The following is an 18,795-nucleotide window of genomic DNA, read 5'->3' on the forward strand; positions in this document are numbered from 1 at the left end:
ATCAACTGTTGATCTTATGAGTTTTTAAATTTATGAGTTATGCCTGTAATACATACTGAGAAAAGTATTGGTTCCGAAAATTAAAATAAGTACCTTCTATTCCTAAATTTTAAGTGCTTTAGAACCATTTGTACAGTCTAGTAACAGATTCACCTTCCTAATTATTTTATGTTAATGCTAAGAATAGACTTGAATTCTCAAGATCTCAGCATATGATATAGCAGAGGAGTGGTGGTAAAAGAAGAAAAAAGAAGTTAAAAATTTTCAATTCATTATCCACAGATTGTAAATTCTGCATATCCCTAGTTCTTAGCAGAATAACTAGCACATAGGAGTATCACATTTATTTACAGATAAATTCAGCTATCTGAAAAAAGCCTTAAACATTTATAGTTAAATCTCTCAGAAAAGAAAATCTGAATTATGTTTCTACAGTATTCCACCACTACTAAAGGTCACGCAGGCTGTTGCACAAAGGTCCCTGGCTAATTTTGACCCATGCAAATATGCAGCAGGTTCCTAGAGGTTCTAGGCTATGCCAGATGGAGGGTCCGCCCAGAGGAAAGGACATCATTTTCTAAATCCTGTCCCAGAGAGGCTGCCCTTTATCTAGTTCATAAAAAGGTATTAGATATATTAATAGTCCCCCCTGATTTTGTGGTTAGACTATCAATCAGGCAAGGTGATAATTTGAATTCCAAAAGAATTTTTAAGCTTGGAGGTCTGTATCTCCTGGGGCAATTAAATTTATACCCACACTTGCATTCAGGCTTAAGGGAAGTTATTGATAGAACTTTGACAAATAAGAGAAGTAGAAGACAGGGAAAACAATATTACGTGTATAGTCTTCCGTGCAGTCCAGTGAAGCAAAGTCCTTGGCGCAGATTTCCTTAAATGACTTCTTGTAGTAGGCAGCGTGGTTGGTAGGATCCTAACTACCTTGTTAAGTGACTTTTTTGGTTTGGTGGCATGATCTTTTTCTTTTCGAACCTTGGGTTTTATGTTTTCTCTCTTTAATACTTCTGGGAAGAAGGATGGTTTTGAGTTTTTCTTATTTTCTTTATATTTAAAGGATTGTGGTTTGGGGACCTTGGAATATTTTTCATTGCAAATTTCATTTGGGCTTATAGAAAGATTTTGAATTTCTCTTTCATTTTGTGTGACTGTTACTAAATGTTTTTTATTGTTGTTATTGTTTCCTTTCAATCTCTGACAGTACAGGTCTAACTTCGATTGTTCTTCAGCCTCTAAATTGAAGTCAGATAAAGAGTTATTCTGCCAGAAAGGGGAGGCGAATCTATTTAAATAATCTTCCTCTTCCCTTGGCATTTTGCAACTAGGAATTCTTGAATACGATGGCAGTACTGTTTCTGTTTTTTCCTGAGCAGTAAATTTGCAAATGTTAATGTTCTCCTTTCTATCAAAGGGCTTCAATTTCAATGTCCTTTCACAGCAAACTTTTGATGAAACTATTTTTGATTTACCCTCCCAACTGTATGGGTCTTGAATCTCTGTTGTATAAATACAATTTTCTGCTCGAGGAAATTGCAGGAAATCATGTTCTTTCTTGTATTTCTTAAACAATATATCTGTAGCTCTGTCTGATGACTTATTTAATGGAACAGCCTGGATATTTTTGTTGGAAGGCTGTACTTTTATTAAACTTATTGCTTTAATTCCTTCTCCAGGGAAATAATTTTTCTGTTCCCTAATTGTTGATGGATTCTCTTTTAAATTTTTCAAAGAAGAATAGTCCTTTTCTTCAGTTCTGACCAATTCTGGTCTGATACGTTTATCCTCAGAAACCTTTGGTAAAGTGTTTTGACCAAGTTTTGAATATTTACTTTGCTTTTCTGAATGCTCCCCCACAAAGTAATTTTCATCTCGGAAAGGTAAATCTGTTTTTATATATTTTAATGGTATTGAATCAGAATCACTTAAGCTTACATGCTCGTTGACCCCCTCTAATTGCCTCTCTGTCATTAGTCCTAATTTTGAAAGCTTTTCTATAAAAAGTCTCTGGAGCTGTTTGCTTAAATCATCTTTTAAATTTAAGAAGTCATTTTCTGATAAAGCTTTAAGTAGGCTTTGTAGAGGTTGATTTAAAGGATATTTCATGTTTATTTCAAGCCTTCTACCAAAACTCCCCCTTGAAATATCATGAGGAGATAATGAGGCACTTTGGGTTCTTAGAGAAGACATGTTTGAGTGGATAGTCATGGATTCTGTCTCATTAAATAAACTGCTCTCTGCAAAGTTTGTAAGGAAATAGTTTTGGAGAATTTCATTTAAAAAAGATCTTAGCTTTATTTCTAAATGTTTATCTATGAATTGATGATTAAATTTATTTACAAAAGACATGATTTCTTTAACAGTTTCTGAATATTTCCCTGGAAAAGCATTTTGTTCTTTCAGTTCTTTCTCATTCATCAGATACAGATTTTGGTAGATTTTTGGTAAATCCTCCTTGGTGATATGTCCTGATTCTGAAAGTCTTTCTACAAGATAATGCTGTATATGTTTACTCAATTCAGATTTTAAATTTTTAATTTCTGACTCTGAGAGTTCTTCTAGAAACACACGTAGCTTTGGACTCAAAACAGCTTTTCTGTCTAATCTGTCTGCTTTATCTGAATCCCCTTGAATTTCTTCAGAGTGTTCTATGTAAGTTGGAAAAGAATGTTGAATTAGATTTTCTAATTCCTTTTCTGGTTGCTGTCTTCTTTCAGGCTGATTATATTTGAAAAAAGCATTAAATACGTTTTTTAAAAAGGATTGTAACATTGGTGGATCAGACTCATGAAGGTTATCTGTTAGCAAGTTACTGAAACTTTCTAAATCAAACATTAGGTCACTTTCTTCTCCATCAAGCCCCTGACGTGACAAATCTGTTTTTATGTCTGGTGTTGAATGATATTCTGAATCATGTAGGAACATGTTTTGTCTGTCTTCTACAAATTCAACTCTACGTATAGAAGAAGTGCCTTCTTTGGGAACACTGGGTCTTGAAAGAAATTGTGTTTTGCATTTGATTTCTGAATCATCTTCTGTGGAATCCCTGAGGGTTTCTTCAGAAGAGGATTTCTCTGTATCTACCAAAGCACCCATCTGTTGTTCTTTATCTAGTTCCATCACTTTGATTATCCCAGATTCTAAAAGTGTATCTATAGGAAATGCTTGTATTATCTCGCTTATCACAGATTTGGGCTGTGGCAATTTTATTTCATCATCCTTATCTCCATAGTTAACTAGAATATTGGAAGACAATTTTGTCTCCCAAGATTTGAGTAACTGATCCTGCAGGTTCATCTGTGTCTCACTCAGTTCTTTCATGCTTTTTTCCAACAGTGAAAAGATAGGTGCAGTGAATATTTGCTTTATAATATAGTCGTGTATACTTCCACTGAAACCCAGCATAGGGCTAGACACTTCACTTGTTATATGTTTCTTTTTGAAACAACTTTTCTTTTTCATTGAAAAATCTATTCCATCAGCCTCCGAGACAACGTCTTCTACATCTGGAGATTTTCCTGGTTTACCTTCTGAAAGTAAATCTGAGGTGATGTTTTTAATTACTTGATTTAAAAGAGACTTTGACTTTGAAATGTCTTTTTCTGAAAGCTGGCAGTTTAAATCTTGAATTGGTTCCAATACTTTTATTTCCAAATCACTGACTGGTTTGTCCTGAATGCATAGATGTGAAGAACTACTTTTCTTCATTGCTTCAGTGTTCAGACAAACTTCTGGTTTAGAAAATAACTTATCTGAAAGATCTTGCAGATTTTTACTTAAAATTGACTTGAGCACTATTGATTGTTTTAAATTTTCTATATGAGGGGTAAAATTTAATGAATTTGAGAGGCAAAAGGTATTTATGTTTCCAGTCATTGGTGGTTCTCTTAAGCTTGGTAAAGTTAAACTTGGTAGTTTTTCTTTTAACTTATTATTAGGGTCTAAAGTCTTCATTGTATTGATAGCAGGATCATGGGCTGGCTTACTCTTAGGGTCCAAAGTTTTCATTGCATTGATAGTAGGATCACAAGCTGACTTATTCTTTTTTGGGAAGGTATCAGGATCATGGGCCCAGGATACACTGCTATATCCTCCAGGTTTTGAACGTGTTGGGTAAGGAGGATCTTGGTCTTCATGCTCTATAACCTCCTGACTTAAAACATTTTTAAACTGGTATATATCTTGGTCTTTCCTTTTCCTGACCGACATCTTGTTTATGTTCCTTAGAAAAGGATCAAAACCGCCTTTGTTGAATTTCTGAAATTGCAATATAAATAAGAAATTCTGTAGCATTTACTTTGAATTCATAATAAAATTTCTAGTCAATTTTCTTTGAACAATGTCAATTTATCGATTCACCCTCCTACTTTCTACAAACTAATTATTTTAAAACTTGAATTAAAAAAAGCTTTTAAAGCAAAAATATCAAATTCCTAATTTTGACACTACCTCGTATCTAAATGCTTTTGCACTTGGAATAGTCACCCACAAAAAGCTTCTTACTGAATGAATTTCCAGTGTTAGCTGTGTTTGCTTAGATAGTAAAACAGTGGCTAATATCAGGATTTAAGTCTTAGCCATATAAGTGTTTATCAGCAATGTAAGAAATTTTTTAAGAATGCAAGCAAATAGTAGACATCCTATGAAAAGTATCATAATATCATTTAAGACTTTGTTGGGGACAAATATCATCTCCTTAAGTCAGAGAGTTTCAAAACTGATGAAACCCAATCCTCAACATGTCACAGTGGATTCTTGCTTTTTGATGCATAATGTATTTGATTTAGAAATGGTTAAAAGAGAATAGCATACAAAAACTTGGGCTAAAAGTGAAATTTCAGTGTAAAAAATAAGCAATTTGTAGTTTTGGGATCAAGCTATTCTATCACTGAAAGTCTTCAAAATGAAGTTTTTCATTCAAATTCTTTTCATACAACTTCTACATTATACAATTAAAAAATGCAAAATCTGAAATAATCAGCTTAATATTTGTTTTATTTTAACTTAGTAGTTCAAGGTTATTTTAATGGATGTAAATATTATAATGGTTTACAAATGCTGGTGGATACAGAGTAAGAAATGCTAGTGGGTCACACTAAGAATCCCCTGAAGTTTCTTGAAAAATGCAGGTTCCCAGTTTCCATTTCCAGATGGAGATTCATTAAGTCAGATGAGACCTGTGATTAAATACTTTTAAAGACAGGTGTTTCTAATGAGTAGCATGGTTTTGGAATCTTTAAATCACATATAAGTGTGTCTAATTCTAAATTCCTGAAATACACCTTGTACTTCTACATCTGTATTGTATATGTAGTGTATGAATTAAGTATATATGTATCAATTAAGTATTGGAGAAGCCCAGTAATTAACTATACTTGATATTGAGATAGGATAACTCAGGACTCACCTGATATTTTGGTTTCAATTCTATATATTCTGGTCTGAAATGTGATGGAAAGTATTCTTTTGATGAAAAAGCCACCTTATAAAAGAAGAAGTTTTAATTTAAACTACTTGTAATAAAAGGATATTTGTTAAGGTCACTTTATTCTTCCAATAGTTATTTTTTTGAGAGAGAGAGAGAATTTTTTAATATTTATTTTTTAGTATTTGGCGGACACAACATCTTTGTTTGTATGTGGTGCTGAGGATCGAACCCGGGCCGCACGCATGCCAGGCGAGCGAGATACCGCTTGAGCCACATCCCCAGCCCTCCAATAGTCATTAAAGATATAAAATAGTTTTTGAACCTAAAAAAGTATTTTTCTTATAATTGCTGTTTCAAACTTTTTCAAATAAATGTATATGTATATGTACTACTAGCTTCCTTAGTATTATAATTTTGTAAAATCAAAATAATGCACAGCCACTTTAAGCAGAAAGAAAAGTAAAAATAAAATAGAACTGTCAGAACAAATGTCATGTGATTTTTAAAAGGTTGTGAAAATATTCTAAAACTGGAGATGTAGCTTAGTGGTAGAGTGCTTGCCTAGCATGCTCAAGTCCTGGATTCAATTCCCAGAACTGTGAGAAAGGAAGGAAGGAATGAATGGAAGGAGGGAGGAAGGGAGGGAGGAAGAAGGAAGGGAGGGAGTGAGGGAGGGAAGGAAAGTATACTGACATAGCATTTCCTGATGATTCTCATCTTGGCATTATTACATGAATACTATAAAGTGCCTAAAGAAATAATTGGTACTTAAGCAAGGTATGTAAGAACTATTCTAGAATCATAGAACCATTGATAGAGATAAAGCCACTTTAGAGATAATCTAGTCTTAATCCTTATTTTACACAAGAATAGAAAGTTGAAGTTCTTTTCCCCAAAATACCCAGATGATTAGTAGCCTAGATTGTGAGTCCTAAGTCATCACCAGGTACTTCTTCCACCACACAATCAAGACAGCATTGAGGGAGACTGGGTGGCCTTAGAAGCATCCTAATGTACCTCTACATTGTCAACGTGGCCAAGGAAAACTTGACATCATTGTAGAACACTTGACAGTTCAAACCACCATCCTATATGTTATCTCCTTTAGTCTGTGGAAGATTTATTACATACCTGGTCAACAAAATCATTCAGTGAATGATGTTTTCATTAGAAATACTTTTGGATTATTTTAAGATTTTTACTGTAAGCGGTTAACATCATGACCTTACACTCACATCTTCAGTGGTTTCCCACTTATGCTGCTATTTGTTGCCTTCTCACACAGACTCCACCTCTTCAAGCTCCTCAGCATTCCCCAACAGTCCCTCTCCTCCAGCCAAGTGTGTCTAATTCTAAATTCCTGAAATACATCTTGTACTTCTATACCTGTTATTTTGCTCATAATGTTTTTGTTTAAATTTCCAAAAATCTCTCTTAAAAACAGTTTAACTTCTTACACTGAAAAATTTGTTTTAATTGAATTTACTAAAAAATGAAAATAAATGAAACATCTATGAAAATGAAGTAGAAAAATAAGATTTCATTTTTGAAAAAAAAAAAAAAACAAGAATTACCCCCTAACATAAACATGGGAAAATGTGTAAATGGATTTGAAATACATCATTTTCTCAAGGGAGTAACTCTGGAGGAGGGAAGAGTTTCTCCCCTACTTTTACTCTGTTTAACTTTCTATTATTAATTGGATGGTCATCTGATACTTCTGTAAATGCAAAGCTTCAGTAAAACTACAGTGAGAGTAAATGCTATAGGCATTCATATTAGGAAGCCAGAAAAAGCAAAACAAACCCACATAGGAGCTGCAGCACAGTGGACTGCACACGTGTGTCCATTCTCCCACTTTCCAAGGCTTCAGGGCCTTAACTGAAAGCATTATTTCAAAAGGAAAGAACCTATGGTAATACTGGAAATCAGTAGGTGAGACTTCAGGATCCAGAAAGTTTGAGAAAATTCAGAAAATATGGAATTGATTTAATGGAAAAAATCAGGAAAAGTACAACTTTAAACATCAGAAATCAGGTGAAGTAAAAATTCAAAGTCAGTATATACAAAGAAAGTCAGATCATAGGGCAGTTTTCAATTTTTAATGAAATAGCTGCATTTAGAACAGAAGGATCACTTGGGCCCTTCACATTGTTCTCTTTTTCTGTGCTTAACAGAGAACACACTGCTGGCCCTACTATCTTTCCCTAATCACTCACCCAAAAGTCAATAAACTGTTCTCAACAAAAAGTGCCATCTCTGACACACAATAAAGTAGGTGGGTGTGGGTGTGGGTGTGTGTGGGGTGGAATAGAAGTTCATTGAATTAGACAAAGGGGAATGAAGGGAAAGGAGTGGGATGGGAATGGGAAAGACAGAACTTTCCTGTATTCATATATGAATACACTACCAGTGAAACTCCACATCATGTACAACCATAAGAATGGGTAGTTATACTCCATGTATGTATAATATGTCAAAATACACTCCATGGTCATGTATATATAAAAAGAATTTTTAAAAAGTGCCATCTTCCTAGGTGAGATTTCATGTGACTTTTGGACCTTGACAGAGAAACAGAGTACAGCCTGCTGAAGCTCATAGTTCCACATCAGACAACTACAAGGGGATTTAAAAAAAAGAACAGAAAAGCTGGGCACAGTGAAGCACACCTATAATCCCAGGGACTGGGAGGTTGAGGCAGAAGGATTATAAATTTAAGTCCAGCTTCAGCAAGAACTTGTCTCTAAATAAATCGTGCTGGGCATGTAGCTCTATGATAAAGTGTTCCTGGTTTCAATTCCCAGCATTACAAAAGAAGTTATATCCATGAAAGAGACAGATTCTTTGGAAATTTCCAGCCATCCAGCCTGAGGTCTTCCATCTGCACACATCCTCCAGGGAAGCATGCCTGTCACTTACACAGAGCATACTTCTACCACCAACATACTCTTCTATCTACAAATTTAAGTGAACAAAATTTAACAGATATATGTGGAAAGTCAACACATACAAGTGAAGTTTCTATAAGAACAAAATGAATTAACTCCAAAGTAAATAGAGAAATATTTCTGAGGAGGGTAGTGAGTTGTGAAAAAGATCCCAAATAGTATCCTCTGGAATATTCAAGAGAATATTGATTTCCACTTAACTATATAACAGTCATCTCAACTGGGGTATGGGATGGGATACTAGGAATTAAACCCAGGGCCTCACTCATGCTAAGCACACACCTACTACTAAGCTATATCATGAGCCCCATCATCTTACATTTAAAGTATATAAAACATAACTCTAGATTACCACCCATCCCCCAAACAAACCAACAAAACAGAACATACCCTTGGCTTCTGTTTTTCCTTATTTCAGTCAATGATGCTAACATCTGCTGAATTGTCAGGGCAGAAATCTAAGAGTCACCTTTTATTCTTCTCCTCTTTTTCCTTTCTATAGCTAATCCAATATTAAGTCCTATGACTGCTGCCTTAAAAATACATCAAGTATACAGTCACTTTTCATTATAACTCCCACTATCACTATAGTACCAGCCACCATCATCTCTCTCCAAACAGTGGACTCTTGTTCCCTGTGACAGACTGCTAGTTGTCTTCTGAGAATATATTCTTTCAAGAACCTCAAAAGCTTATATGGGGCAGAAATATCCACAGCTAAAAAGGATATTCTGGCCACTTGCAAACAGGAGAGGACACATGACAAAATTATGGCCAACTAGATATAATTGGGAGCTGCTGGGAGAAGGCTCAGAGAGAATATCAGAGACAGACTAAGCTGACAAGAATACACTTCCTTCTTCCTGCTTGGAAAACACTGGGATGCCTGGAGTTAGGGAGTCTTTTGGCAAGTAACAAGAACATGCTGAGGATCACTGTCCAAAAAGGGAACCTGGGTCCCTGATGACATCCTGAAACCACTGCATCACTGTTTACACCACTGTTTATAAGTTTTTGTTACTCAGAACTCAACATGGTTCTTAACTAATCTAACAATTTTCACACATACTGAATTTATTCTCCCACAGTAGAATGAAGCTATAAATCACTAATCCAAAAAAACTGAAAAATTCACAAATATGTGGCAATTTAAATAATTCCTTTAAAAATATTGTTATTATTTTGGTTGTAGATGGACACAATACCTTTATTTTATTTATTTAACCTTATGTGGTGCTAAGAATGGAACCCAGTGCCTCACACATGCTAGGCACGTGTTCCATCACTGAGCTACAATCACAGCCTGACAATTAAATAATTCTTAAACAATCAGTGGGTTATGGGAGAAATTACAACAAAAGAAAATGAAAACACAACATACTCAAATTTTAGGGGATGCAGTAAGATCAGTTGCTAAGAGAGAAATGTATGGCTAGAAGATTTACATTAAAAAATAGAAAGATCTCAAATCAACAATTCAATCATAAACCTTAAGGAACCAGAAGAAGAGAAAATTAAACCCAAAGCTAAGATAAAGAAGGAAATAATAAAAATTAGAGGAAAATAAAATAGAGAATAGAAAGACAACAGAGAATATAAATAAAACTAAAAGCTGATTCTTTGAAAAAACCAACAGAAATAAGTAACTTTTAGCTAGACTAAGCAAAAAGGAAATACTCAAAATTACTAAATTCAAAAATGGAGACAAGATATTATTACTGATATTATAGAAATAAGGATTACAGGGCATTCTATGAACATCTGTATACCCAGGGGAATAACTTAGACAAATCCTTCAAAAGAGCCAAAATGGGGTTTTAAGATGGCAGAATAGAGATGCCACTTTCCTGACTACTCTGTGGCATGAAACCAAGAAAGCAGACAGACAGCTTCTCAGCAAGGTGGATGGAAAAAGAAAAAAAAATGGCAGGGGGTAGGACTTTACAGGGATTTAAAACTGGACATTCAAAGCAGATTGGGGACTCAGGTGGTTGGATATAATAAAATAAGGAAAAAATCCCCAGCAATACCCGCTGCCTCCAGCAACACTAGCCATAGTAGTCCCTCCTCGAGCAAAGTGGAAAAGGCAATTAAAGGAACCTACATTTTAAAGGAGGCCTGAGGTGTGTCTGGATATGGAGAGTTTAGAGATCAAAGACACTGCCTGACAACACTGAAAGGCACGCTGAACAATATCCTTCTGTGTGGAAGAAGCCACCCTCTTTCCTGGCTGCCTGGAGAGAACAGAAGGAACCATTTTTGCGGTGGCTGAGGAGGGTCTAGTAGCTGGGGGAGTTGATTTCTGGAAAATACAGATCTGGCAAACCTACACACAACATGACATAGATATGCCTAAGTGACAAGAGAAAATCAAACATAGAGTGACGTTTATATCAGAAAGAAAATACAGGAAGTGAAAGATTACTTCATGGAAACCCATCCTAATCTCCCCCTTCCATTCCAATCTGGCTGCTTTGTAGGACTAGCTGGGATAGATGCACTTGGCCAGGAATTTGAAGGGTTGGGACAAGAGAAATTGTTTGAAGACTGAACCCGAGACAGGAAATGTGGGGTCTACAGGTTTCACAGGGGACTAAAAATTGGGTTCCCCACCACAAGAGTAGAACTCAGGAGAGATCCCTGGGGTGCAGTCTTTTAGAATGGACCAGCAATTGCTGGGCCCTAGAGATGCACTGATTTAAAATCTCCATATCAATTGGCATTTAGCAAAGAGCCTGTAGTCCAACTAAATCTAAACTCCACCTCGGGAATACCTCTCTCACTCCAGCAATCCAGATTGTGGAGCATCACGTTCCAGACACCTCAGTAATTCTGCCGAGAAGCTGAGAATTTTTGGAACTCCATTGATTTGTTTTTTCTTTTTTCTTTCTTTTCTCTAATTGTGACCTTAATGGTTCATGAACATTTATATATACTCATATTTTTTCTCATTTCTAGCATTTTTGAAGCCAGTTATTTTTCATAGGTCAGTTTTTTGAAGACTAGGATGCTTGATCAGTATATTTCAGGGTTTTCTATTTTTATTTTTTAAAATTATATATATATATGTATACATATATATGTATGTGTATATATATATATATATGTATATATATATATATACACACACACATACATATATAAATAAATTTATTTTTCTCTTACCTGATTCCCTGGATTCTCTCTCTTCCATTAACAGTTAATCTCTATGAACTCTTCCTTTATTTTTTTTACTTGTATCTTCTCTCCTTCTCCCGTATAATCATCACATTATATATAATTTCTGTTCTCTCCCCCTGTTCATCATTTGAAATTGTGAAATCTTTTGCAAACTTTCTGTTTTTATTATAGGCAATAACTGATCATATCATTTCATTTATTGTGACAATTAACACTGTAGATGTCATAGCAGAAACTATTTAGTTTAATGCTGTTTATTGTTTGCATTGGTTGTTGTTATTTGTCTCCCCCTAAGTGGTGGTGTAGTAGAAACCTCCAGGGACACAGGGTAGAAATTCTACTACCTCAGATGCATCCTATCAGATGGGTAGACACACAAATAACATGAAAAAGTAAGGGAATAAATTGCCCCAAATAAACCAAGATACTTCAATAACAAAATCCATTGACACCACAGTGGAAGAAATGTCAGAGAGGGAATTTAGAATGTACATAGTTAAACTGATGTGTGGGGTAAAGGATGATATAAGGAGTGAAATCAGAGAGAAAATACAGGAAGTGAAAGATTACTTCAATAAAGAGATGGAGATTCTGGGGGAAAAAAATCAAGCAGAAATTCTTGAAATGAAGGAATCACTAGACCAAATTAAAAATTCAATTGAAAGCATCACCAATATACTAGATCATTTGGAAGACATAGTTTCAGGCAATGAAGACAAAATATATAATTTTGAAAACGATGTTGACCATGGAGAAAAGATGCTAAAAGACCATGAACAGAACTTCCAAGAAATATGGGATAACCTGAAAAAACAAATTTAAGATTTATTAGGATAGGTGAACAAACCAAAGGAATATACAATCTTTTCAATTAAATGAGAAAATTTCCAAAATTTAAAGAATGAAATGGAAAACCAAATATAGGAGGCTTACAGGACCCAAAATATACAAATAGACCTACACCAAGGCACATTATTATGAAAATGCCTAATACAGAACAAAGATAGAATTATAAAGACTGACAGAGAAAAATAACAGGTAACATTTAGAGGGAAACCAATCCAGTTTTCAAATCCAGTAGATCTTGAAATAATATAGCTCTTAAAGAAAATGAATGCCAGACAAGCATACCATACCAAGCAAAATTAAACTGCATAATTGACAATGAAATACAAACCTTCCATGATAAACAAAAATTAAAAGAATTCACCACTAGAATGTCTGCACTACAGAGCATACTCAATAATAAGATATTTTAGAAGAAGAAATAAAAAACAAAAGTGAAAACCAGCAAAGGGAGGAACTACACTAAAGGAATAGTCAATCAAAGGAGAAACTAATTCAAATTAAAAACTAGAAATAAATCAAAATGACAGGAAATAAAAATCATATCTCAATAATAACATTGAATGTGAAGGGCTTAAACTCACCAATCAAAAGACACAGACTGGCACACTGGATTAAAAAACAAGACCTGAGGGCTGGGGATGTGGCTCAAGCAGTAACGTGCTTGCCTGGCACACTGGGTTCGATCCTCAGTACCACATAAAAATAAAATAAAGATGTTGTGTCCACCGAAAACTAAAAAATAATTAAAAAAAAAAAAAAAAAAAAAACAAGAGACCTGACAATATGCCCTCTTGAAGAGTCTCAACTCATAGGCAAAGACATGCACAGACTGAAAGTGAAAGGATGAAGAAAAATATATCATTCACATAGAACTTATAAACAAGCAGGGTTTCTATCCTCATATCAGATAAAGTGGACTTTTCAAGCCAGCCAAAGTTAATCAAAAGGACACTTTATACTACTTAAGGGAATTATACAGCAATAAGACATAAAAACTGTAAATATTTATGCCCCAAACAATGGAGCATACATCAAATAAACATACATCAAATAAACCCTTCTTAATTTCAAGAATCCAAAGGACCACAACACAATAATACTGGGTGACTTTAACACCTCTCTCACCGCTAGATAGATCCTCCAAACAAAAACTAAATAATGAAGCTACAGAACTAAAAAATACAATTAATAATTTAGACTTAACAGACATATATAGAATATTTCATCCATCAAAAACTAAATACACTTTCCTCTCAGCAGCACACAAATGATTTCTAAAATAGACCTTAGGTCACAAAGCAACTCTTAGCAAATAGAAAAAAGAGAGAGATAATACTTTGTGTTCTATCAGCTCATAAGGGAATAAAATTAAAAATCAACAACAAAATAAAAAATAGAAACTACTCTAACACCTGTAGACTAAATAATATAGTATTGAATAACCTATGGATAGCAGAAGAAATCAGGAATGAAATTAAAAAAATGCTTAGAGGTAAATGAGAATAATGACACAACATGTTAAAATCTCTGGGACACTATGAAGACAGGGGTAAGAGGAAAGCTCATTGAATTGAGCTCATTCATTAAAAGAATAGAAAGTCAACAAATAACCTAACCGTACATTTCAAAGTCCTAGAAAAAAAAGAACAAATCAACACCAAAAGCAGAAGTCAGGAAATAATTAAAATCAGAAATGAAATTAAAACATAAGAAACATTCCAAAAAATTGACAAAACAAAAAGTTGAAAAAAAATGGACAAAATTAGCTAAGCTAATGAAGAGAGACAGAGAAAAGCCAAATTACTAAAATTCATGATGGAAAAGGAAATATCAAAAAGGACATTAATGAAATACAGACAATAATCAGAAATTATTTTGAAAATTTGTATTCTAATAAAATTAAATAGAAAATCCTGAAGACACTACCAAATTTCTAGAAACATATGAACTACCAAAATTTTATCAGGAGTACATAGTAAATTTAAACAGATCAATTTCAAGCAATGAAATTGAAGACAACATCAAAAGCCCAGGACCAGATGCATTCTCAGCTTAGTTCTACCAGACCTTCAAAGAATAACTAACATCAATCCTCTTCAAATTATTCCATGAAATAGAAAAGAAGGGAACCCCTTCCAAACTCATTCTATAAAGCTAGTATCACCCTAGTACCAAAATCAGACAAAGGCACATCAAGGAAAGAAAATTTCTGACCAGTATCCCTGGTGAACATAGATGCAAAAAATCTTAATAAAATGCTGGCAAATCACATACAAAAATATTAAAAAGAAAGTGCACCATGATCAAGTAGGGTTCATCCCAGGGAGGCAAGGTTGGTTGGTTCCACATATGGAAATTAGTAAACATAATTCATCAGATCAGTAGACTTAAAGACAAGAATCACATGATTATCTCATTGGATGCAGAAAAAGCATTTGACAAAATTTAGCATCGATTCATGTTCAAAACACTAGAAAAACTAGGTATAGTAGAAACATACCTTAACATTGTAAAAGTTATATATGCTAAACCCAAGGCCAACATCATTCTAAATTGAAATCATCCTCCAAGAACTGGAACAAGACAGGGATGCCCTCTCTTTCTCCACTTCTATACAACACATCCTGGAAACTCTAGCCAGAGCAACAACAAAAGAAAGAAATTAAAGGGATACAAATAGAAAAAGAACTCAAACTATACCTATTTTCTGATGATATGATTCTATATGTTCTATATTTATGTATATTTATATCCAAAAACTCCACTAGAAAACTTCTAGAACTCATAAATAAATTCAGCAAAGTAGCAGGATATAAAATTAACACCTATAAATAATTGTGTTCCTATACATCAGTGATGAATCAACTGAAAGAGAAATTAAGAAAACTATCTCATTCACAATAGCCTCAAAAAAATAATACTTAGGAATCAATCTAACAAAAGAGGTGAAAGACCTCTATAATGAAAACTACAGAAATAAATTGAAGAAGACATTAGAAGATGGAAATGATCTCCCATCTTCTTAGATAGGCAGAATTAATATTGTCAAAATGGCCATACTACCAAAACTGCTATACAGATTTAATGCAATTCCTATTAAGGTTCCAATGGCATTCTTCACAGAAATAGAGCAGTCATGAAATTCATTTGGAAAAATAAGAGGCCAAGAATAGCCAAAGCAATCCTTAGCAAGAAAAGTGAAGCAGGAAGCATCACAATACCAGATGTTCGATTATACTACATAGATGTAGTAACAAAAATGGCATGGTATTCACCAAAACAGGCAAGAAGACCAATTACAGAATAGAAGACACAGAGACAAATCCACATTAATATAGTTATCTCATACTAGACAAAGGCATCAAAAACATAATTGGAAAAAAGATAGCCTCTTCAACAAATGGTGCTGGGAAAACTGGAAAAACATATGTAACAAAATGAAATTAAACCCCTATCTTTCACTGTGCACAAAACTCAACTCAAAGTAGATGAAGGGCCTCGGCATGAGACCAGAAACTCTGTGCCTACTAGAAGAAAAAGTAGGCCCAAGTGTACACCATGTTGGCATAGGAACCAACTTATTCAACCATATTTATAATGCACAAGAAGTAAAATTAATAATCAATCAATGGGATGGATTCAAACTAAAAAGCTTCTTCACAGAAAAGGAAACAATAATGTGGAAAGCGTATGGAATGGGAAAAAATTTATACCACATGCACCTCAGAGAGAGTAATAATCTCCAGGATATATAGAGAACTCAAAACACTTAACACCAAAAACCCAAATAATTAAATCAATAAATGGTCAGAGGAACTAAATAGGTACTTCACAGAAAAAGAAATACAAATGGTCAACAAATACACGAAAAATGTTCATTACTAGCAATTAGAGAAATGCAAAGGAAAATTACACTGAGATTCTTTCTCATTCCAGTCAGAGTGGCAATTATCAGGAATACAAGTAACAATAAATGTTGTGAGAATGTGTGGGAAAATGCACACTCATACATTGCTGGTGGGTCTGCAAATTGGTGCAACCACTCCGGAAAGCAGTATGGAGATTCCTCAGAAAACTTAGATGGAACTACCATTTGACCTTGTCATCCCACTCCTAGGTTTATCCCCAAAGGACTTAAAATCAGCATACTATATAGTGACCCAGCCCATCAAGGTTTATATCAGCACAATTTACAATAGCTACACTATGGAACCAACTTAGGTGTCCTTCAATAGATGAATCGATAAAGAAAATGTGGTACGTATACACAATGGAATATTACTCAGCCATAAATAAGAAAAAAATATGGCATTTGCTGGTAAATGGATAGAACTGGAGGCAATCATGCTGAGTGAAATAAGTCAATCCCCAAAAACCAAAGGCCAAATGTTCTCTGTGATATGTAAATGCTGATTTACAATCGGTTGGCGGCAGGGAGGAGTGCAGGTTCACTGGATTAGACAGAGGGGAATCAGGGGAAGAGAGAGGAGATGGGAATGAGAAAGATAATCGAATGAATTGGACATAATTTTCCTATGTTCATATATGAATACATGACTAGTGTGACTCCATATCATGTATAACCACAACCATGGGAAGTTATACTCCATGTATGTATGTCAATATACATTCCACTGTCATGTATAACTAAAAAGAATAAAAATTTTTTAAAAATTAAAGATCCAAACTACCAAAACTGACTCAAGAAAAAGCAGACCATACGAATAACTTCCAATAAAAAGACTGAATTTGTAAACAAAAAAACAAAAAACGATCCCTTCTGCATCTTAGATGCTCTATCATAAATCCTCACTCAGAATCTCCTGACCCAGTTGTATGTGAGTTTGTTGGCCTCTTATAGCTTTTATGACCAGTTCCCACTGCTTTCCCTACCTGCATTCCAAGGTATGCAAGATGGAGATAAGCAAGCCAGGATCTCCACCAAGTTAGGGCAGACAGACACAATGATCCCCCCAAAAGGTTGGCTACATTCCCTCCAGTCTCATGAGGGAAACAGGGAACTAGTGTTCCACTACTCATGACCAAGAGTGCTTCTTAGTACCTGGGAGAAGGGGACTAAAAGTGTCACAAAAATTTCCTACTGTTTGAAGTTGAAAAAGTTGATATGGTAATTAAGTATGTTGCATATCAACATTAAATGAATTTAAAACCATAGTAATTGGGGCTGGGGATGTGGCTCAGGCGGTAGCGCACCCTTCTGGCATGCGTGCGCCGGGGTTCGATCCTCAGCACCACATACCAACAAAGATGTTGTGTCCGCCGAGAACTAGAAAATAAATATTAAAAAAAAAAAAATTCTCTCTCTCTCTCTCTCTCTCCCCTCTCTCACTCTCTCTTTAAAAAAAAAAAAAACCATAGTAATTGAAGTTGTATAGTAGTATAGTACAACAAAATTATATTAATGGAACATAATGCAGACTACTAAAATATCCCCCTGCAAACAAGGAAATTAGCATGTGGTAATTAACATAACAAATTAGCATATGATAAAGGTAAATGTCAACACAGTGGGAAAAGATGGTATATGTAGTCAAGATTCTCATTTGCAAATTAGGGAAATTAATTTTAAGAAACACATGTGGGCTGACAAATGGATTTCTTATCTCTCTTCAAAGAATAAAAGATTCTTTTGTAGACTGGGAGAACAAAAGGACTATAAAATGCATAAGGAAGGTGACAATTGCAGGAAATTTCTAATTTGTTTTTGTGTATGAAACTGTACACTTATGTTTGAGAATAAATGCAGTGAATCACTGAAATTAACATTAATTGATCTAAAATAATAAAAATGAAGATGTCAAAGTTTAGACTTTAAGGAATTATAGACAATGAGTATTTCCTACAATTGAGTTTGTTTTCTTTTTTTTATTGTGATTAAAAGAACATAATAGTAAATTTACCATATTAACCATGATTTTAGTATACAGCTCAGTAGTGTTAAGTATTTTCACATTACTGTGTAGCAGATATCTGGAATTTTGCATCTTGTAAAACAGAAACTCTATAATTAATAAGCATTACTTCCCTCAGTCCTTGGCAAACACCTTTCTACTTTTGATTTCTATGGCTTTGGGTACTTTAGATACTTCAGATAAGGGGAATCATGCAGTGTTTGTCCTTCTGTGAATGGCTTGTTTCACTCAGTACAATGATCTCAAACTTTAAACATGGTACAATGATTTCAAACTTTAAACATGCTATAGCATGAAAGGGAATTGCTTCCCTTTTAAGGTTACTTGATATTCCACTCCATGTATGTACCTGTCAAAGAACATTTGGATTGCTTCTACATCTTGAGTATTATGAACAATGCTATAGTGAACATAGGTGCTCACCTATTTCTTCAAGATCCTA

At 34.5% G+C, this 18,795-nt stretch overlaps 1 protein-coding gene across 1 annotated transcript in view; it reads right to left on the minus strand.

Moving 5' to 3' along the window:
- Catspert (catsper channel auxiliary subunit tau) overlaps positions 1–18,795 on the minus strand; it is a 126,546-nt gene that overhangs the window by 2,091 nt on the left and 105,660 nt on the right. The window contains 2 exon segments of the mRNA XM_026405358.2: positions 838–4,296; positions 5,420–5,494. Coding sequence (XP_026261143.2) covers positions 838–4,296; positions 5,420–5,494 — 3,534 coding nt within the window.

The sequence above is a fragment of the Urocitellus parryii genome, chromosome 1 (genome assembly GCF_045843805.1).
Source record: "Urocitellus parryii isolate mUroPar1 chromosome 1, mUroPar1.hap1, whole genome shotgun sequence".
Lineage (NCBI taxonomy): Eukaryota > Metazoa > Chordata > Mammalia > Rodentia > Sciuridae > Urocitellus > Urocitellus parryii.